This window comes from Micropterus dolomieu, linkage group LG22, assembly GCF_021292245.1.
Source record: "Micropterus dolomieu isolate WLL.071019.BEF.003 ecotype Adirondacks linkage group LG22, ASM2129224v1, whole genome shotgun sequence".
In the NCBI taxonomy this organism is placed as follows: domain Eukaryota; kingdom Metazoa; phylum Chordata; class Actinopteri; order Centrarchiformes; family Centrarchidae; genus Micropterus; species Micropterus dolomieu.
The window spans coordinates 24,806,972-24,823,219 of NC_060171.1; the positions used below are offsets into that span (position 1 = coordinate 24,806,972).

The 16,248-nt window shown below is 41.4% G+C and overlaps 1 protein-coding gene across 2 annotated transcripts in view; it reads left to right on the top strand.

The window, feature by feature from the left end:
* The window catches only part of si:ch211-186j3.6 (neural-cadherin), a 71,624-nt gene that overhangs the window by 24,967 nt on the left and 30,409 nt on the right, over nucleotides 1-16,248 (top strand). Inside the window, exons 8-18 of one of the 2 annotated variants that reach the window (XM_046038681.1) lie at nucleotides 654-826; nucleotides 2,235-2,403; nucleotides 3,012-3,182; nucleotides 3,616-3,788; nucleotides 6,591-6,758; nucleotides 8,534-8,783; nucleotides 9,400-9,527; nucleotides 9,912-10,098; nucleotides 11,847-11,990; nucleotides 13,429-13,712; nucleotides 14,224-15,832. In XM_046038681.1, coding sequence (XP_045894637.1) covers nucleotides 654-826; nucleotides 2,235-2,403; nucleotides 3,012-3,182; nucleotides 3,616-3,788; nucleotides 6,591-6,758; nucleotides 8,534-8,783; nucleotides 9,400-9,527; nucleotides 9,912-10,098; nucleotides 11,847-11,990; nucleotides 13,429-13,712; nucleotides 14,224-15,832 — 3,456 coding nt within the window. Of the gene's footprint in view, nucleotides 1-653; nucleotides 862-2,234; nucleotides 2,404-3,011; nucleotides 3,183-3,615; nucleotides 3,789-6,590; nucleotides 6,759-8,533; nucleotides 8,784-9,399; nucleotides 9,528-9,911; nucleotides 10,099-11,846; nucleotides 11,991-13,428; nucleotides 13,713-14,223; nucleotides 15,833-16,248 lie in introns of those variants that run through there. The other variant, XM_046038682.1, reaches the window with a different exon arrangement.

Here is a 16,248-nt window from a genome sequence, read left to right on the forward strand (position 1 = left end):
AAGAGCATTGAAAGAGATGAATAGAAACACAACAAGAGAATAAAAAACCTCCCGATGCTCTCACTTCAATGAGATTCCCCCACATCAGAGGCTGCTTGTTCGTCCTGCAACCTCTGATGTTTTTATATTACTGTTGACGAGAAAGATGTTGACTCAGATGCTGCATCCTTTTATCCCACCTTTTATCTTGACTGTTACATGAAATCAGACAAAGGGGGAGAAAGGAACAGCTAATAGGCATATGCTGAGCATGGTTAACTTCTAACCCGAGTCACTTACTACTTTATGTTTTTGCTCAAGTGCTTGAGCTGGATGGGCTTCTTTAGAGGAGAGCATTCAGTTATTAGATTAGAAATGTGACAAAATCACCACTGTGAAATTGTTTTTTGGATTTAGTCTGCATATCACATTTTTACCTTTCTGTGGGTTTCTGAAGTGAATTTCTACCGCTGGCTATCTCACTCAAGATTTCAAGAACAACAACACGCAGTATGCATTTTCTGGTGTAATTTTATTGATAGCACTTCCCTTACCATGTAAGGCCACAGTGGCAATAACATCCTGCTTAATGACTAATGGAATGGATGTTGTAAGTGTGTTAGGAGAGACCATGTTTTACAACGTGTAATAGAAGGGGTCTGTGGTCTTTGTAGGGTTGATTCGACTCCGCTCCACTCCCCTGCCCAAGCTTCAAGGCCTGGAATATGTCCTGAATGTAACGGCCACAGATGACAATGCATCCGGCGGGCCGCACCCTCTCTTCTCTACTGCACGTGTCATCGTTGGAGTCGATGATGTAAACAACAACAAACCTATATTTGAGGCGGTGAGGATCATTTCCCTTATTCTAAGACACAACTGGTGAGTGCAAAGTTAGCAAGAGCCATTAATCAGAATGGCCACAGTAATGAGAATGGGAACCAGGTTGAAAAAAGCCAGAATTTCAGTGGGTTTTATGGGAAGCTTAGCTTAGCATAAAGACTGGAAAAAGGAGGAAACAGCTTGCTAGTGGATAAGTTACCTATAGACAAGAGCCAGGCTCAATATGCTAAGCTAAGCTAACCAGCTGCTGGCCCCAGCTTCATATTTACTATACAGATATGGGAGCGGTATCAATCCTTCCATCTAACTCTCAGCATGAAAGCAAATAATTGCATTTGCTGAAATGTCTAACTATTCCTTTGAAGTATTGTTTTGTTTGTTGTTGTCGCTGCCAACCTGAACCCTTCAAAGACTGTGCTTATACAGTATTGTTGAATTTTTTCTCTCATCTGCCTGTCGATCCTCTCAGTTCACTCAGTTATTCCTCTGTCTATCACTCCTTCCTCCCTCTCCTCATCCCTCTCTTCAGCTCTCATTTCTTGCCCTGGCATTCTCATTTCCCTGGCCTCCGTCTCTCTCCGCTCTGTTTTCCCAGGAGTTCTGATTAGCCTGCACACCCACTCTATCTTTAGGCGCTCCATTGGGATTTCAATTAATTTGTGAAAAAAAGTGCAATATCATCACAATATACTATACCTGTTTAATTAACTTCCTCCTTAATTAGGAATGACTTGAACTTCAGCAGAAGACATACTCATGTGGAGTTGGAGCTCCTGAGGTCTTTCGGGTAGGCTGGAAGTCTTGGCAACTTGATGTGTTTAAATATCAAGTTACGCCTCAGACCCATCTGGGCTGGCATGACCTTATGTTTGATATTATGTGATTTTTTATGAACAGCTACCTGCAGGCCACACTGTCTGTGTCATCATGTCCAACAAACCCTTACATTATTGTTCCTTCTATCGCTGGCTCACATCCTTTGATCCATCTCCCTCCCACTGTTTTCGTTCTTGCTCCTCATTGCCTATTGTTTTTCTTTTCTCATGGTCATTCTGTTTAAAGAGTAGTTAGCATTTGTATCTGATTACATAAAAGAAAGACTCCAGAGAGCAGCACTTTATGTGGGGCATATGTTCATTAGGGGGAATGGATTGAATTCCTGGCTAACACAAAGCTGTTCACTGCTCTTCAAAAGAAATCAGCTCATTTCATAGACGTGGGCTGCTGTATCTGTAACTTCTATAAAGTACAGTACCTCCTTGCGTGTTCGTAGTGACCTTATACATTTTCTTTGATCAGTGTATCCTCAATAATGTAACATTTTCTGACAGCATAGTCTCATATATGAGAATTGTTTATTGTTTGTTGTCTTTCTCTCCGTCTTTCTCTCCCCCTCCCTATCTCTATCTCAGTGCCAGCAATATCGTGAGCAGGCTTCAGTGCTGGAGAACCAGCCAACAGGGACTTTTGTGTTGCAAGTGCATGCTGTGGATGCAGATGAGGGAGCAAATGGAAAAGTCAAATATGGCCTAATGCACAGAGACAGCGCCATGCCTGCCTTCAGAATTCATCCAGACACAGGTAGAGCAGTCACGGATTGTTTGGGCTAAAATAGGTCTCAATTAGACAGAGAGTTTATAGTAGATAGACAGTGCTAAAATTTAATGGTAATTGACATCTCTAATGGTCATTCAAATTCAACTGTGATCTGAGAGGAGAGGAAATGTTCACATAATTCAAATTACTACTCTCAAGAATACGCGTAAAATGCCAAAACCAGTCTGTGAATCACGATTTAATTTGATAAGGTCAAGCTTGGACTCTTCAGTATATAAAAAAGATTGTAGGTAATGAAGGGAGAGACAAATAGAGAAGCTGCTCTGAAGTCCTAACACGTGGAGTCAACATGTTATTCTGTCAGTCATTTTCTTTAAGGCTTCTGTTCAATTTTCTTCATCTTAAGATTTAATAACAAAGTCACTTCACTTGAAAGGAATGCTCGACTTACCCCTAAAAAAAGTATAATTGTTTACTTGTTTTCTTGATTAATGGGTGGATGGTTAGATGGATTGATGGGTGCATGAATACGTGCATACTTGGATAAATTGGGGAATAGCTGAATGGATGGATATATGTGCATTCATGTGTGTATGTTTGGCGGGGGGCGGTTTTTTGTTCTGTATCTGCAGGAGTCATTGCAACAGCCAGGCGGTTCGACAGGGAACGGCAGAGAGAGTATTCAATTACAGTAACGGCCACTGATTGGGCGGAGGAGCCGCTCATTGGCATCTGTCAACTCACCGTCCAAATACTGGACCAGAATGATAATAGCCCCAAGTTTGAGAATCTGCGCTATGAATGTGAGTGTTGGATAACATTATACATGCTGGTACAACTGTAATACAACAATTAGTATTGTTAAAGCAGGAGCATAACGAGGACCATTTAACACACACACAGGTAAAGAGGGTGAGTGGTACAAGCTTCTTTTTTACTTTAATTTAGTAATTTAATATAATTGAGGATGTTTTAGAGCGTGAATGCAATAAATATGCCCCTAGATTGGGTTTTATGTTGTTATTTATAAATAAATAAATGTATTTATTCATACCCTGCTTAATGAAGTGGTTATCTGTGTGAATATTAGAAATAGACAAAAAATACCATTTTAATAGCCTAAATAATTTTTGCATAATAACCAGTGTCCCTCATGCTTGACCTTTACCATGCTTTGCCCTCAGTCTCATAAATGCCTGCTCTTTGATGCACATACATCATTTCTGTCCTCTGCAGACTTCCTCAGAGAAGACACTTTGGTCGGTACCAGTTTCCTTCGCGTGGCAGCTCATGATGATGACTTTGGCACTAATGCAGCTATCACTTACTCCATGTCCCTGGAGCAGCCAGAGTACCTGCGGGTCAACCCTGTCACTGGATGGGTCTACGTCAACCAGCCAATATCACAGGTCAGTCAGCAGTTTTTAGCAGCCTATCTGTCTTTCAGCACACACACACACCATAGACTGTATATAAAAAGAAACACACACACACACACACACACACACACACACACACCACACACACCACACACACCCCCACACACACACACACACACACACACACACACACACGGTCTGTATCACACGGTGGCCTGTGGGTCTGTGTCAACAAAGTTAATGAATAAGCCACCTCAAAGTGCTTCTTTCTGCTATTCCCAATCTGGGGTATGTGCACTCCCAGAGGTGCTGTATGTGGAAAGACCACAGAGAAAGACGATGGCGGGAGACTAATTCAGGCTAAACAAATTATTAAAAATAGATTTTAACAGCTTGGGATTCCTGTGGTTATATTTGATTACAGTTTGGTTTATTGCACGGTTACTAAGGACTATCATTTTAAACGTACATTAAAATCCTCTAACCCGCAGTATCTGTCAAAAAAAAGACTGACTGTTTGTACATGAATGGCACAGGTTTTTACCAAGCTAATTATCACAAACCAAGACTCTTTGTCTGTCTTAAATACTCCGGCTTTGATGTAATGGATTCAAGGCTTTCTAGTTTTGATTCATCATCTGAGACTTTGATAAGGAGGCTGACAGCATTTTGAGGCTATTAACAGAAACAATTTGGAGGCTGGAAGACTATGCATGTGATTTAATTTGCAAGGCATGGTTAAATCAGTTCAGGGCACCTTCTCAAAAACTAAAACGACAAGCCATTTGCTTGGGAAAATTTCCACAAAGATGACTTTCTTTAAGATAAATTAACCTGTTCTTTTCACAATGTGAATTATTTCAGTTATATCCAAAAATTAGCCATAAAGATTGACCTAAAACTAATGTATGTACTTTAAGTGATTTACTGTCAGTGATGTAACGATTTTTTTAAAATGTTTCTGAATAGAGGTGTTGTAGACTCTGTCGTTTTCTGTAGCCTATCAGTGCTCTTCTTCCTTCTTTAACTTATTGAAAAGTAAGAGTTGTTCTTTGGCTAGAAACTTGCTATAGCACTATAGAGACATTTATTATTTAGCACACTTTTTACCACACCGGTGTTAGAAGTCTCTGGCAATTTTTGCCACTGACTTCATGCATTGAAAAGTGTCAAGCCCAAAGCCTCTCTGAACAAAGCTGTTGCATATTTCAGAGTGGTTTTAGAAACTATTTGAATCATCTCACAATCTCTGTGCTGTAACTAAGATTATAAAAGCACTCCATTAAATGTTGAATGTCTCAGCTGGTCTTAGATATTCCATTCCATGTTCCATTTTGATTTTCTCATCACAGTTTCTGACTACAGTGAACAGGTGCTAAATTTTGACACCACATTTCACAGTAAAGTGTGCAGCTCAGTTCCCTATTGATTAGCAGCCTTTCGGTGGAATCTGAAGGAGATAGGCCATTGAACAACAGCCGTTATTCGTATGTCCAAAGATGAGATACAGCCAGAGTCGGCCTCATGCAGTCTCAACATATTGTACAGTCCAGCTCTGCAGAAACATAAGGTGGACAAGATGTTTGCTGTGACTATATCACAGAATATTTAATGGATATTTTCTGATTACTGGATTACTGCAGATTTAATTTTAAGCCTTGGTTGGACATTACCACAAAGTCAGTCAGTCATTCATTTTTTGTAAAAGCAGCAGCTGCTGGGTCCACAGTGGACATCACAGATTGCAATCTTTGTTCTTTGGTGTCAAGCTTTGGAAGAGTTGTGCTTCTTCACAAATATTAATTGGATTGTCCCAGGAAGAGAAAATGTAATTCTGAAGTTAAGTGAGATTTCTTTTTTTATCTGGCTACTGCAGCACAATAATAGAGTCGCTAGGGCATGATTTGCATTGATAGAATAATGCAGCTGATGGTTGAAACGTTAACAATTGAATTCTTATTTGAGCCATTTTTCATTAACAAAGTGGTATAACTGTGACTTGCATTATCTTTTACTGTGAGTGGTTAGAATTAAATAAAAGTACCATGTGTGGGCAAAAAGAGGCACTTTTTCCACTCTGGTGTGAATGTAATGTTGATGTTACACATTGTCTAATTTAGATAAACAGGATCAAATGCTGTAAAGACCAAATTTCAGCTTTCGCTGCAGTGTCAACATAAATGAAGAACAGTTCCTCCGTCAAATGTACCCTCTTATTTCCTAGCAGTTCAATTATAGCACAATAAAAAGAAGAGCTTTTTTGCAACCTGAATTATAGCTCAATAAAGGTTTGTAAGGCTCATACTGCTGCCTCTGTTGTTCTTAACCTAATTAAATCATTTCCTGCCTGAACAACTAGTTTAGGTTCAGGCAGGAACTTGGAGTCATTACTGCCAATCAGCTGATCACGAACTACACACCTATTCACATAACAGAGAGGTCTATTTAAACACACAGCTCGACACATTATTGGTTTGTGCTGCTGTCTGCTGTTAATGGCCAGTTTCCACCGGCCCACTGCCGCAGAGCAAGCTGGTGACACAGCCATGTTACTCAGATTATAGCGAGATGATTTAAGAGCTACTGGTTCACTTTATTACCATTTCTATAACACATCAGTTGTTTAAATATACTGTATATTTTACAAATCTAGTATGTTGTCACATGTTGTTTTTAATGTTTTTTGAATTAATTAAACAATCAATCTATCGTCAAATAGTTGCTTTTTCATTATCAGTTATTATATTAGACTATGTGTTAATCAACTAATTGTTTCAGCTCTAAAGACCGTGGTGATAATTTCACTGACTGAACTGTTACTGTTGACTGCAGAGAACCTATATCACGCGGGATATCATAGCGACTGATGGGGGAAACCAAAGCACTTCTGTGGAGCTGGCAGTCACCATCACCAATGTGAAGAACCAGCCTCCACAGTGGGAGAAGGAGAGCTACAGTGTTGTCATCCCTGAAAACACAGCCAGAGACACACCCATAGTGGTATGTGTGCATGTAACTTTGATTGCAGGTACACTGTGTATATTAGGACATATGTTGTTAAGCTGGTTTCTCTTGCCATTTTGAGTTGCTGTAATTGAGTGTTTGTTTGCTTACTCCCCTGGATTAGTGCACTGTCTGAGCGTTGTTCTCTTTGTGCTCAAAATACACCTTTGAAAGCTTGTCAGTGCGCTGGAAAATCTGTAAACGTGTTTTAGTTTGATGCTGTAGGAGAAAGCTGACATTGGATCGCATGTGCTAAGCAGGTTTCATGACTCCAGTCTAATTAAATCCATTGAAAATGTCTCCTTTGAAGTGAAAAGTATATAGCTGTCAATCTGGATAGCACAAAAAATCTCTTTTTTCCCAAGGTCTTCACAAGGGATTTCACTTTGAGATAAGCGTTTATTTCAGGACTCAGACAACAGGTTTGACTCTCCTCCAATTCTTACACAGATAATCAATCATCACAATAAATGTAATCAAAATTTGACATAACCTGTGCTTCAACTAACCTAATGTAGCCTGTCACATGTGAACAAATATTACCTGACCTACCTCAAAGAGAACCCTTCCTTTATTGTATTATATATGTTTTTGGTGCATTTAATAGCTTTGCAATGTGAAAAAGCCCAAAGTCCACCCCAAAAGAAGTTATCATCTCCCACAGAAAACAATGAGCATGTGCAACTCCCAACAAAGATGAAATACAAGTGGATGCTTCGCTCTGTAGCTAAAAGTGTTCAACACACAGGGTGAAAAAAAGTTCTACAGCAATGTGCACTATTTTGATTGAATTAAACCATGTAAACCTAGTCTGGTACAACCCCTAAATAAAATTATGAACCGGAAAATGAGCATAATACGACCACTTTAATTGTTAGACATTTTAGGAAATCCACTTGCTGTCTTGGCAAGACTTAGATGAGAAGATTGATACATACCACTCTAAATCTGATCGCTAATTATGGAGTTACAGCCAGCAGCCAGTTAGCTTAGCCCAACATAAAGACTGGAATCGGGGAAAAACAGCTATCTTGACTCTGTACAAGGTTTAAAAATATGCCAACCAGCAGTTTTAGACCTCATTGGTTAACACAGTGTATCTTGTTTGTTTTTCCAGACTGCCCCCCTGTTTCCAGTCTTTATACTTAGCTAAGCTTGTCACCTCCCAGCTGTAGCTCCATACTTAGTCACACAGACCTTAAGTGTGGTATCATGAAACTCTGGGCAAGAAAGTGAATAAGCACATTTCCCAAAATGTAAAACTATTCCTTTATGCTCCATATAATAACTTTCTTTTTTGTGGGTTAGCAGATCAAAGTAGTTTGAGTAGTAGTTTTAGTTGTAGTATTAAGTATGAAGCTAGAGCTGAAGAGATGAAGAGGTGATTAGCAAAGCTAGCATAAAAATGGAAAACTTTGCCAATTGGCAACCCAATAAAAATGGCCTTGCAACCCATTTTGGGTCCCAACCATAAGTTTGGGAAACATGGCTTTATGCTAAGCTAAGCTAACCATTTCGTGTCATCTGAAGAAGAGGTATCGATCTTCTCTTCACAAGAAAGTGAATAAGCTTCCCAAAATGTTGAACTCCTTTAAAGCAAGAGAGGTGACTGGGATGTGACTCCTCATCTGTGACACACGGATTGAGTCAGTCAGCCACATGGGCTGAAACTGCAGAGCAGATTTCTGCTTTTCCCCCCTAACTTTAACATAATCTGAGACCTACAGCTTTCATCCAAGCAAAATCGTGATCTAACTTCTCATCCTATTCAGACAATCAAGGCGACCTCTCAACTGGGTGACCCAAGGGTGACTTATAACTTGGAAGATGGGATGGTTCCCGAAACCAACATGCCAGTTCGTTTCTACCTCTCCCCTAACCGCGAGGATGGCTCTGCATCCATTCTGGTGTCCGAGCCGCTGGACTATGAGACCACACCATTTTTCTCTCTCCGGGTTCGAGCACAGAACGTGGCTGCTGTGCCTCTTGCAGCTTTCACTACAGTATATATTAATATTACAGGTGTGATTGTACTATTCACACTTTAAATGTCTGAATTCTTATTAATGTCAACTGTTAAGATGTAATTTTCTGTTCTATTATATTTACATAAAGCATATAATTAACTCTAGTGGGTGATAATTAACTGCCGGGTAATAAAATGAATTGTCATATTATGTCATGTCATATAATGTCAGTATAATTAGTTCAGAAGATAAAACAAGTATCATTTGCAAGATGTCAAATTATACACATATCTTACTTTATTGTCAGATGTATTTATTTGATGTTTATACCTGACATTTTGTTTTTGCAATATATGTCAAACACAAAATCAACTTATTTATCTGGGGTTTGACAAACATATTGCCCTCGGCTAAAGGATCAGTTGATCATTTGATTGTCCCTTAGCCTTTAAGTATAATGTTGATTGTTCAGGTAGAGAAATACAACATCCAGAAAGTTCAAGTGAGCAGTTACAGTAAACAGTGCTGTACTCAAGTGTTTTTCTTCAGAAAGTCTTTCATGTGCACAGTTACAGAGGCTAAAGCTTTTGTGAGGCAGAATGTATTACCTAATTACTATCTAGAAATGAACATATGGTCAATTTGCTACTAAATCTCTCTTCTCTCCTAAGATGTCAATGACAACGTGCCGTTTTTCACGTCCTCCATCTACGAGGCCTCAGTAACAGAAGGAGCCCAGATAGGGACTTTGGTTCTCCAAGTATCTGCACATGACAAAGACCTGGGCCTTAATGGAGAGGTTTGTGGTTATCTATTTGTACAAAAACAAAAAAAAAGAAGAGACTTTCATTAACATCAATAAACTTTTTTTCCCCTTGTTCAACCATCTGTGTTATGCTAGAAGGAGCATTTTAAACATCACGCCACAATCCCTCTTGTGTGAAGCTTTTGTACAGGTGTTGTCAAGGTGATGTTGGGAACTGTGATATCGCAGCTGTGTGACTGGCTGTGACAGTAGGGTGGTGTAACAACCTGATTTTTCCCATAATGAGAAGACAGACTGGAAATATGATTGAGACCTCCTGACATTTTCAGCTACAAAGCTTTTAATTTTTGCTTTTTCTGCAGGTTAGTGCTCAAAAGAATACGGTAACTTAATTTTCAAATTCCCTCTGCTCCACAGATCACTTACTCTCTGCTGAGTGACAGCAGTGGCGACCACCATCTGTTCCGCATAGATCCAAAACTCGGGATCATCTACACCGAGGCTGTGTTTGATCGTGAGGCTCGCAGCTCCTATTTGCTGGAAGTTCAGTCAGAAGATGGCCAGGAGTCAGCGCGACCTGGCAAGAACAAGCAGCCCAACTCAGGTTAGAAATTATGAGGATTTTAATATGACATCAGACATTTTTCATCTAGCATAAGACTCATCATGAATTTATATTTTGCTCTATGTCGTTAAAAGACTAGATAGACATTTTAGGAAATATGCTCATTAGTTTTCATTGCCAAGATATATGAGAAGATTGAGACCACTCATGTTAACGGTAAGTATGAATGGTTACTTTAGCACAAAGACAGATTTGACAAACAAGATGTTTGTTTTGATCAGTGAGCTTTAGAGGTGATTGTAGGCAGATTGTGTAACATTTGGACAGTGCCAGCCAGCTGCTTAACATTACCCCTTTTTTCAGTCTCTATGCTAGCTAAGCTAATGGCCTGCTGGCAATAGCTTCATACAGTATTTACCTTACAGATATGAGAGGGTTATCAATCCCAATCAAGAAAGTAAATAAGCATATTTCCCAAAAACTTAGTGACAGTTCATTCACATTTAGTGCATGCCTATCCTTTTTAGTCATACACATTGTATTTTTTCATTGTTGTTACATTCTAAGAAACTATATGAGTTAGCAGAGTTGACTTTGAAGTGACCTCTGGCCTGGTGCAACGTCCTATTCATAGAAAGCAGCACCGTTCTTTCCCTATAAGCCCACAGGGTAATACGGAAAACTCATCTACGAGGAGTGTGTTGTGTCTGTGTGCTGTGTTTTAAACGACTGCACTTGCATGACAATACATTCATTTACACGTTGGGATTGACTTTGAAAAATGAATCTGAATTTGATTTATTCCACTGCCATGATCAGACAGCCTCACTTTCTTCCATGTTAAAATAGCTCAGAGATTTTTTTTTGTTTCTTACACCTTTTCTTTTTCCTCTCTTTAATTTTGGATGTTCAATATTTAACCACAACAGCCTGTCTTCTTTACCATGTTCTCATGGTGACATTTTGACACATAAAAACCTCAGTCTAGAGTGATGTAATATGACATTTTTATTCCGAAGTGGGTCTTTTGCAAATGTTTTTGAAGGAGGAATTAGTGGTAAAGGGTGATGTTTTGGAGCAGTAACGCCTTCTCTCTGGAGTTGCCAGGGTTGCTTAGCATTTACAATGAGCGTTAGCCGTGTCTTGTGCTACAAATCTCCCTCATCCTGAAGGGCTCATCTCCTCTGCAAACATTACCTGTCTCGCTGCGTCACCACTGGGATACACCAAGGGGAGGAGGGAAATGTAAAAACAAGCCGTGAAAATAGAACCACCTTTCACCAATATCATCTCTTGCTGCAGCAGCTCCAAATTAACACGTCGCCCATATGTTCTGTGAACAGATAATTTACTCTTTCTAAGTAAAGAAATAAACAAAATGAGGAGGGCACCGATAAGACACAAACGCTTGTCATCTTATAAATATTTAACCTTCCCAGTTGAGAGGTTCTTTATCTACTCTCTGCAATAAAGCAGCTTGTTGAAGAGGTTTAGCCCCATTACAGTTATTCTTTCTGTTGAAAACAGTTACCTCTGTTTAGACAATAAACTCTTAAATAAAAATGAATAATTTATGTAATTTACAGCACATCTTTGTAAATTATGTTTTTTTCTTATTTCCATGTCAATGAGGCACATTGAGTCGGGTTAAGTGCCTCTTCCCCACTAAACAGTGACAATAAATAGTTGAATCAATAAACAGATGGAGGGAGAATACACCCAGACAGCGTGTCTCTGTGTTTGTGTGCTATGTCGTTTAATCTCCTGCCATTCTGTCATTTTTGCAGACACAGCATATGTGAGGGTTTTCATCAGCGACGTCAACGACAACAAACCAGTCTTTGCTCAGCGCCTGTATGAAGTCGGTGTTGACGAGAATGCAGATGTGGGCCTGGCTGTTGTCACTGTTAGTGCTAATGACGAGGATGAAGGTATGCTTGATGAGGCAGCAGACTGAGAAGGTCCCAAGGAGATTTTACTGATGCCACTTCCCACAAAATAAAGGTTAAAGAAGCTAGCCAAGCAGAACCAATAAAAAAGTTTTTGTGAGGCACTTGGAAACTTCACAGAAGTTTACTGATTGCACTTTCTTTATTTTTCCCCAGGTTCTCTTTTTTGAAATAACAGAAATATTTTGGCCTTCTGTCAGTGAGTTGTACACCAAGTAGGCACCTTTTTGCAAGATGACCTGCATTGGTAGCAGTATGCATAAGTGACCCATTGCAGGTCATCTTGCAAAAAAGTCTGCAGGCAGTCCATCCCAATCTGGCCTGAGCTCTGCGGAAATCATGCTGCTGAAATCATGTGATGTTCTAGATTTAGCAGTAGTCATTTGAGTGTTTGGTAATGCACTGTAGCACATATGTTCCAAAAAGAGTGACACGCTCCCACACAGTAGGTGGGCGGGATTTAACCAATAAAGCAGTTGCTCATCCTCTGTACAGCAGTAGCCTAAGATCCCTTTATCAGGCATGTTTAGGTCTGTTAATCAAGTATTTATGGTGAGCGGGGGTGCAGCTTAGGCCGGACTGCAGCACTAATGATGAATAGCTATGGAATAACACCAACCCCCAACATTAATGTTGCAACACTGTTGCACTTGCGTCTGAGACTCTAAGTTCAATCTGTCTTGTTTAAAAACCCCACCCTGGGCTTGACTGCTGTAAGCCTGCCAGATCCCTGCGGGAGGCACGGAGCACTTTGTAAGCTAGGGTTGTGTTAATAGTACAGATTAATGTATTTACATGGGATTGTAGCTACTTTAAACCAACAGGATGATTGAAAGCGAAGACTGTTCATTCCAGGAGATTATCTAATCTATTCCAATGTTAAACCAACTGGATGGTCTCCATGGAGACACAGTGGAGAAGTTCAGAACCCCCCCCCGCCACACACACACACACACCCTTTCTCGGGCCTCAAAATCGTTCCCTATCAGAGTGCTTTACTGTATGCTGCTTTTCACTCTCATGTTCCCTTTTTTCTGCTTCCTTTTTTAATTAGTATCTGATTAAAGCAGAGGAGATGAGGTACAACGTTTCCATTTAATTAAGTAATCAAAACAAGAAAGGGATACATGAAAACCTACTAATACTCAGGTTTCGGAGGAAATGAGGTGTATTACCCTTGTGGTTACGGCGTTCTGTTGTTGCTAGAATGATAGTGCTTCCGCTTAAAGCAAGACAAGGAACAACACTGAAATATTAGAGATTTTGGGAATAATGATCCTTGCAGCAACCTGCTGTAAAGTCTAGTTCCTTCTTAAAATTCTACATGTATGCTTTACCTTTAGATTTCAGTAACCTTATTGTAATTTGCAGAATCAGGACAGTGATTTCACTTTCCCAATCATGCATTTTGTAATTGCAGGAGCCAATGCCAAGCTGCGCTACCAGATTACATCTGGCAACAAAGGCGGTGTTTTTGACATTGAGCCAGAGGTGGGGACGATCTTTATTGCACAGCCACTGGACTATGAGCAGCAGAAGAGATACAAGCTACTGGTCCTCGCCTCCGATGGGAAGTGGGAAGACTACGCTGCCTTGGTGGTTACCGTGGTTAATAAGAATGACGAGGCTCCCGTGTTCTCAATGAATGAGTACTATGGATCAGTCACAGAGGAGCTTGACGGGTCACCTGTGTTTGTGCTACAGGTGAGAGGCTGAGATGATTGCTGATAATAGATTTTACACTGTGTTTTTCAGTACTAACTGTAATCCCTAGACCGGTAATTATCTTTAGGGCACTTGTTCTGCAATCAACATCTCCAATACAGTGTGCCGCAGCACACAGTATTGCTTACAATATGTTACCATCCACTATACGTCTTTTATTGATCGTATTCTACCATAGTTTGAAACATTATAGAATTATCGTTCCACTAATTTAGAGAGACAGTAGTGTTGGATCTTGAGTGGGGAAATTCAGCGGAAGGCTGTCAGACCCACTCTGAGGCCAGATGCAAGAAACATGCCTGATCAGAGCTCATTGCTTTAATTTAGGTGGTCAGGGAAATGAGCAAACATTTAAATGGGCTGTCTGAAAAATCCAAAAGCAAAGAAGACCCAGGTGACGGCTCAAAAGAGATAAGAGGAAGCTGTAATTTGGGTTTGACTGGATGAATGAATATCCATTTTCTTCAGAAGTTTGTCTTTATCTCTGCAGGTGACTGCTACTGACCCAGACAAAGATGCAGACCAGGGAGCCATACGCTATTCTATTCATGGCCAAGGGGCAGAGTCACACTTCATGATCAACGACATCACAGGGGAGATGTATGCCCAGCGCACCATGGACCGAGAGGAGCGTGCCGTCTGGCGCTTTGTTGTCATGGCAACAGACGAAGAGGGCGAGGGCCTTACTGGCTTTACGGATGTTATTATCAACGTGTGGGACATCAATGACAATGCCCCCACCTTCTCGTGTGCGCCTGATAATTGCCACAGTAGCGTGGCAGAGAACTCCCCTCCTGGAACGTTTGTTATGGAAATGACAGCGGTAGACCTTGACGATGCAGCTGTAGGTCAGAACTCAATCCTCACCTACCGGATTACTGAGAATGTGCACAACGTAAACAATGCAGACCTTTTTGCTATTGATTCCAGCACCGGCACCATATCTGTGGCAGCAGAGGGTCTGGATCGGGAGTTTGCTGACAGCCATCGGCTGGTAGTAGAGGCCCGGGACGGTGGGGGTATGACAGGTACAGCTGCCATCACTATAGTGGTAACAGACATCAACGACCACGTGCCAAAGTTTAGAGAGGACTGGTGTGGCGCTCGTCTGCCTGAGAGCACTAATGAAGATACTCCCATTCTGGAGTTGAGCGCTGTGGACCCTGACGCTGGCACGTATGGACAGCTCGCCTTCACTGTGGTGGCAGGAGACCCGGAGCAAAGATTCTACGTGGTCAGCCACAGACTGGGGCAGATGGGCACTCTGAAACTGAAGAAGAAGTTGGACTTCGAAAAGCCAGGGGAGCAGCGGTTTAACCTTACTGTCAAGGTGGAGGATTCTGACTTCTCCAGCTTCATCCACTGTCTGGTTCTAGTGGAGGATGAGAATGACAATGCCCCTGTGTTTGCCCCGAGCTCCCACCTGCTCTCCCCTTTGCCTGAGGACATAACTGTGGGAACCAGCATCATTCAGGTTACGGCCACTGACTCTGACTCAGGCCTGAATGGGGACATTTTGTACAGTGTTCTCCCTCAGTCTGACCCATATGGACATTTTACAGTCAGCCGTGCTGGTGTGGTTACAGTCGCAAGGCCGCTGGATAGGGAGACTGTGGCAGGTTATGAGCTGGTTGTCATGGCGACAGACCGGGGTACCCCGGCGCTGACTGGCAGTGTCACGGTCCACTTGCCGCTGCTAGACATAAATGACAACGGGCCAGATCTGGAGGCAGTCTACGCTCCTGTGCTGTGGGAGAACAGTCCAGCACCTCAAGTGGTCTGGCTCAACCGCAGCTCAACTCTGCTTCATGTTGTGGACAGAGACTCCCCAGAGCATGGGCCTCCTTTCTTTCTCTCCTTACCATCATTTTACTCTATGGACTTCCACTTACAGGATCACGGGAACGGCACTGCAACACTCACTGCCCTGCGGAGATTCGACAGGGAAAGGCAGAGCGAGTTCCGCCTGCCGGTGATTATGATTGACAGTGGCGATCCACCAATGACAGCCACAAACACGCTCACCATCACCATTGGCGACCAGAATGATAACGCCCATCAGGCAGGAGAGAAAGATGTCTATGTGCATAGCCGCAAGGGTGAGTTGCTCGCTTCCCTTCATTTCATTCACTTTGGCCCTTGCTTTTGCTACAGAGCTTTTCACTGCAGGCAGAGCTTGAGTGAAGAGAGGAATCTTAGGCTACAGCTGAAGGGAAAAGTTTCCACTCCCATACCTGCTCGGTGTCGTCTGGAATTCATAATTGCACTCTTCCTTTTACATTCTAACAGTGTTTTGTTATGTTAATATCGTTGTCAAATCCTTTCTCAAGCCCTCAGCACATTTTTCCCTTGCCAACCCTATGCCTAAAGCTCATCTGAACATCACATTCTGATAAGAATCATTTTCTTATTCTTTTTGGTAGGTTTTTACCCTATGGGTAAATTAGTTAGGTATCTTGGCTTGTTAGTGTTTTGATCACACACTCAGCTACATGGCAGTTTTGGTAATTGTGGA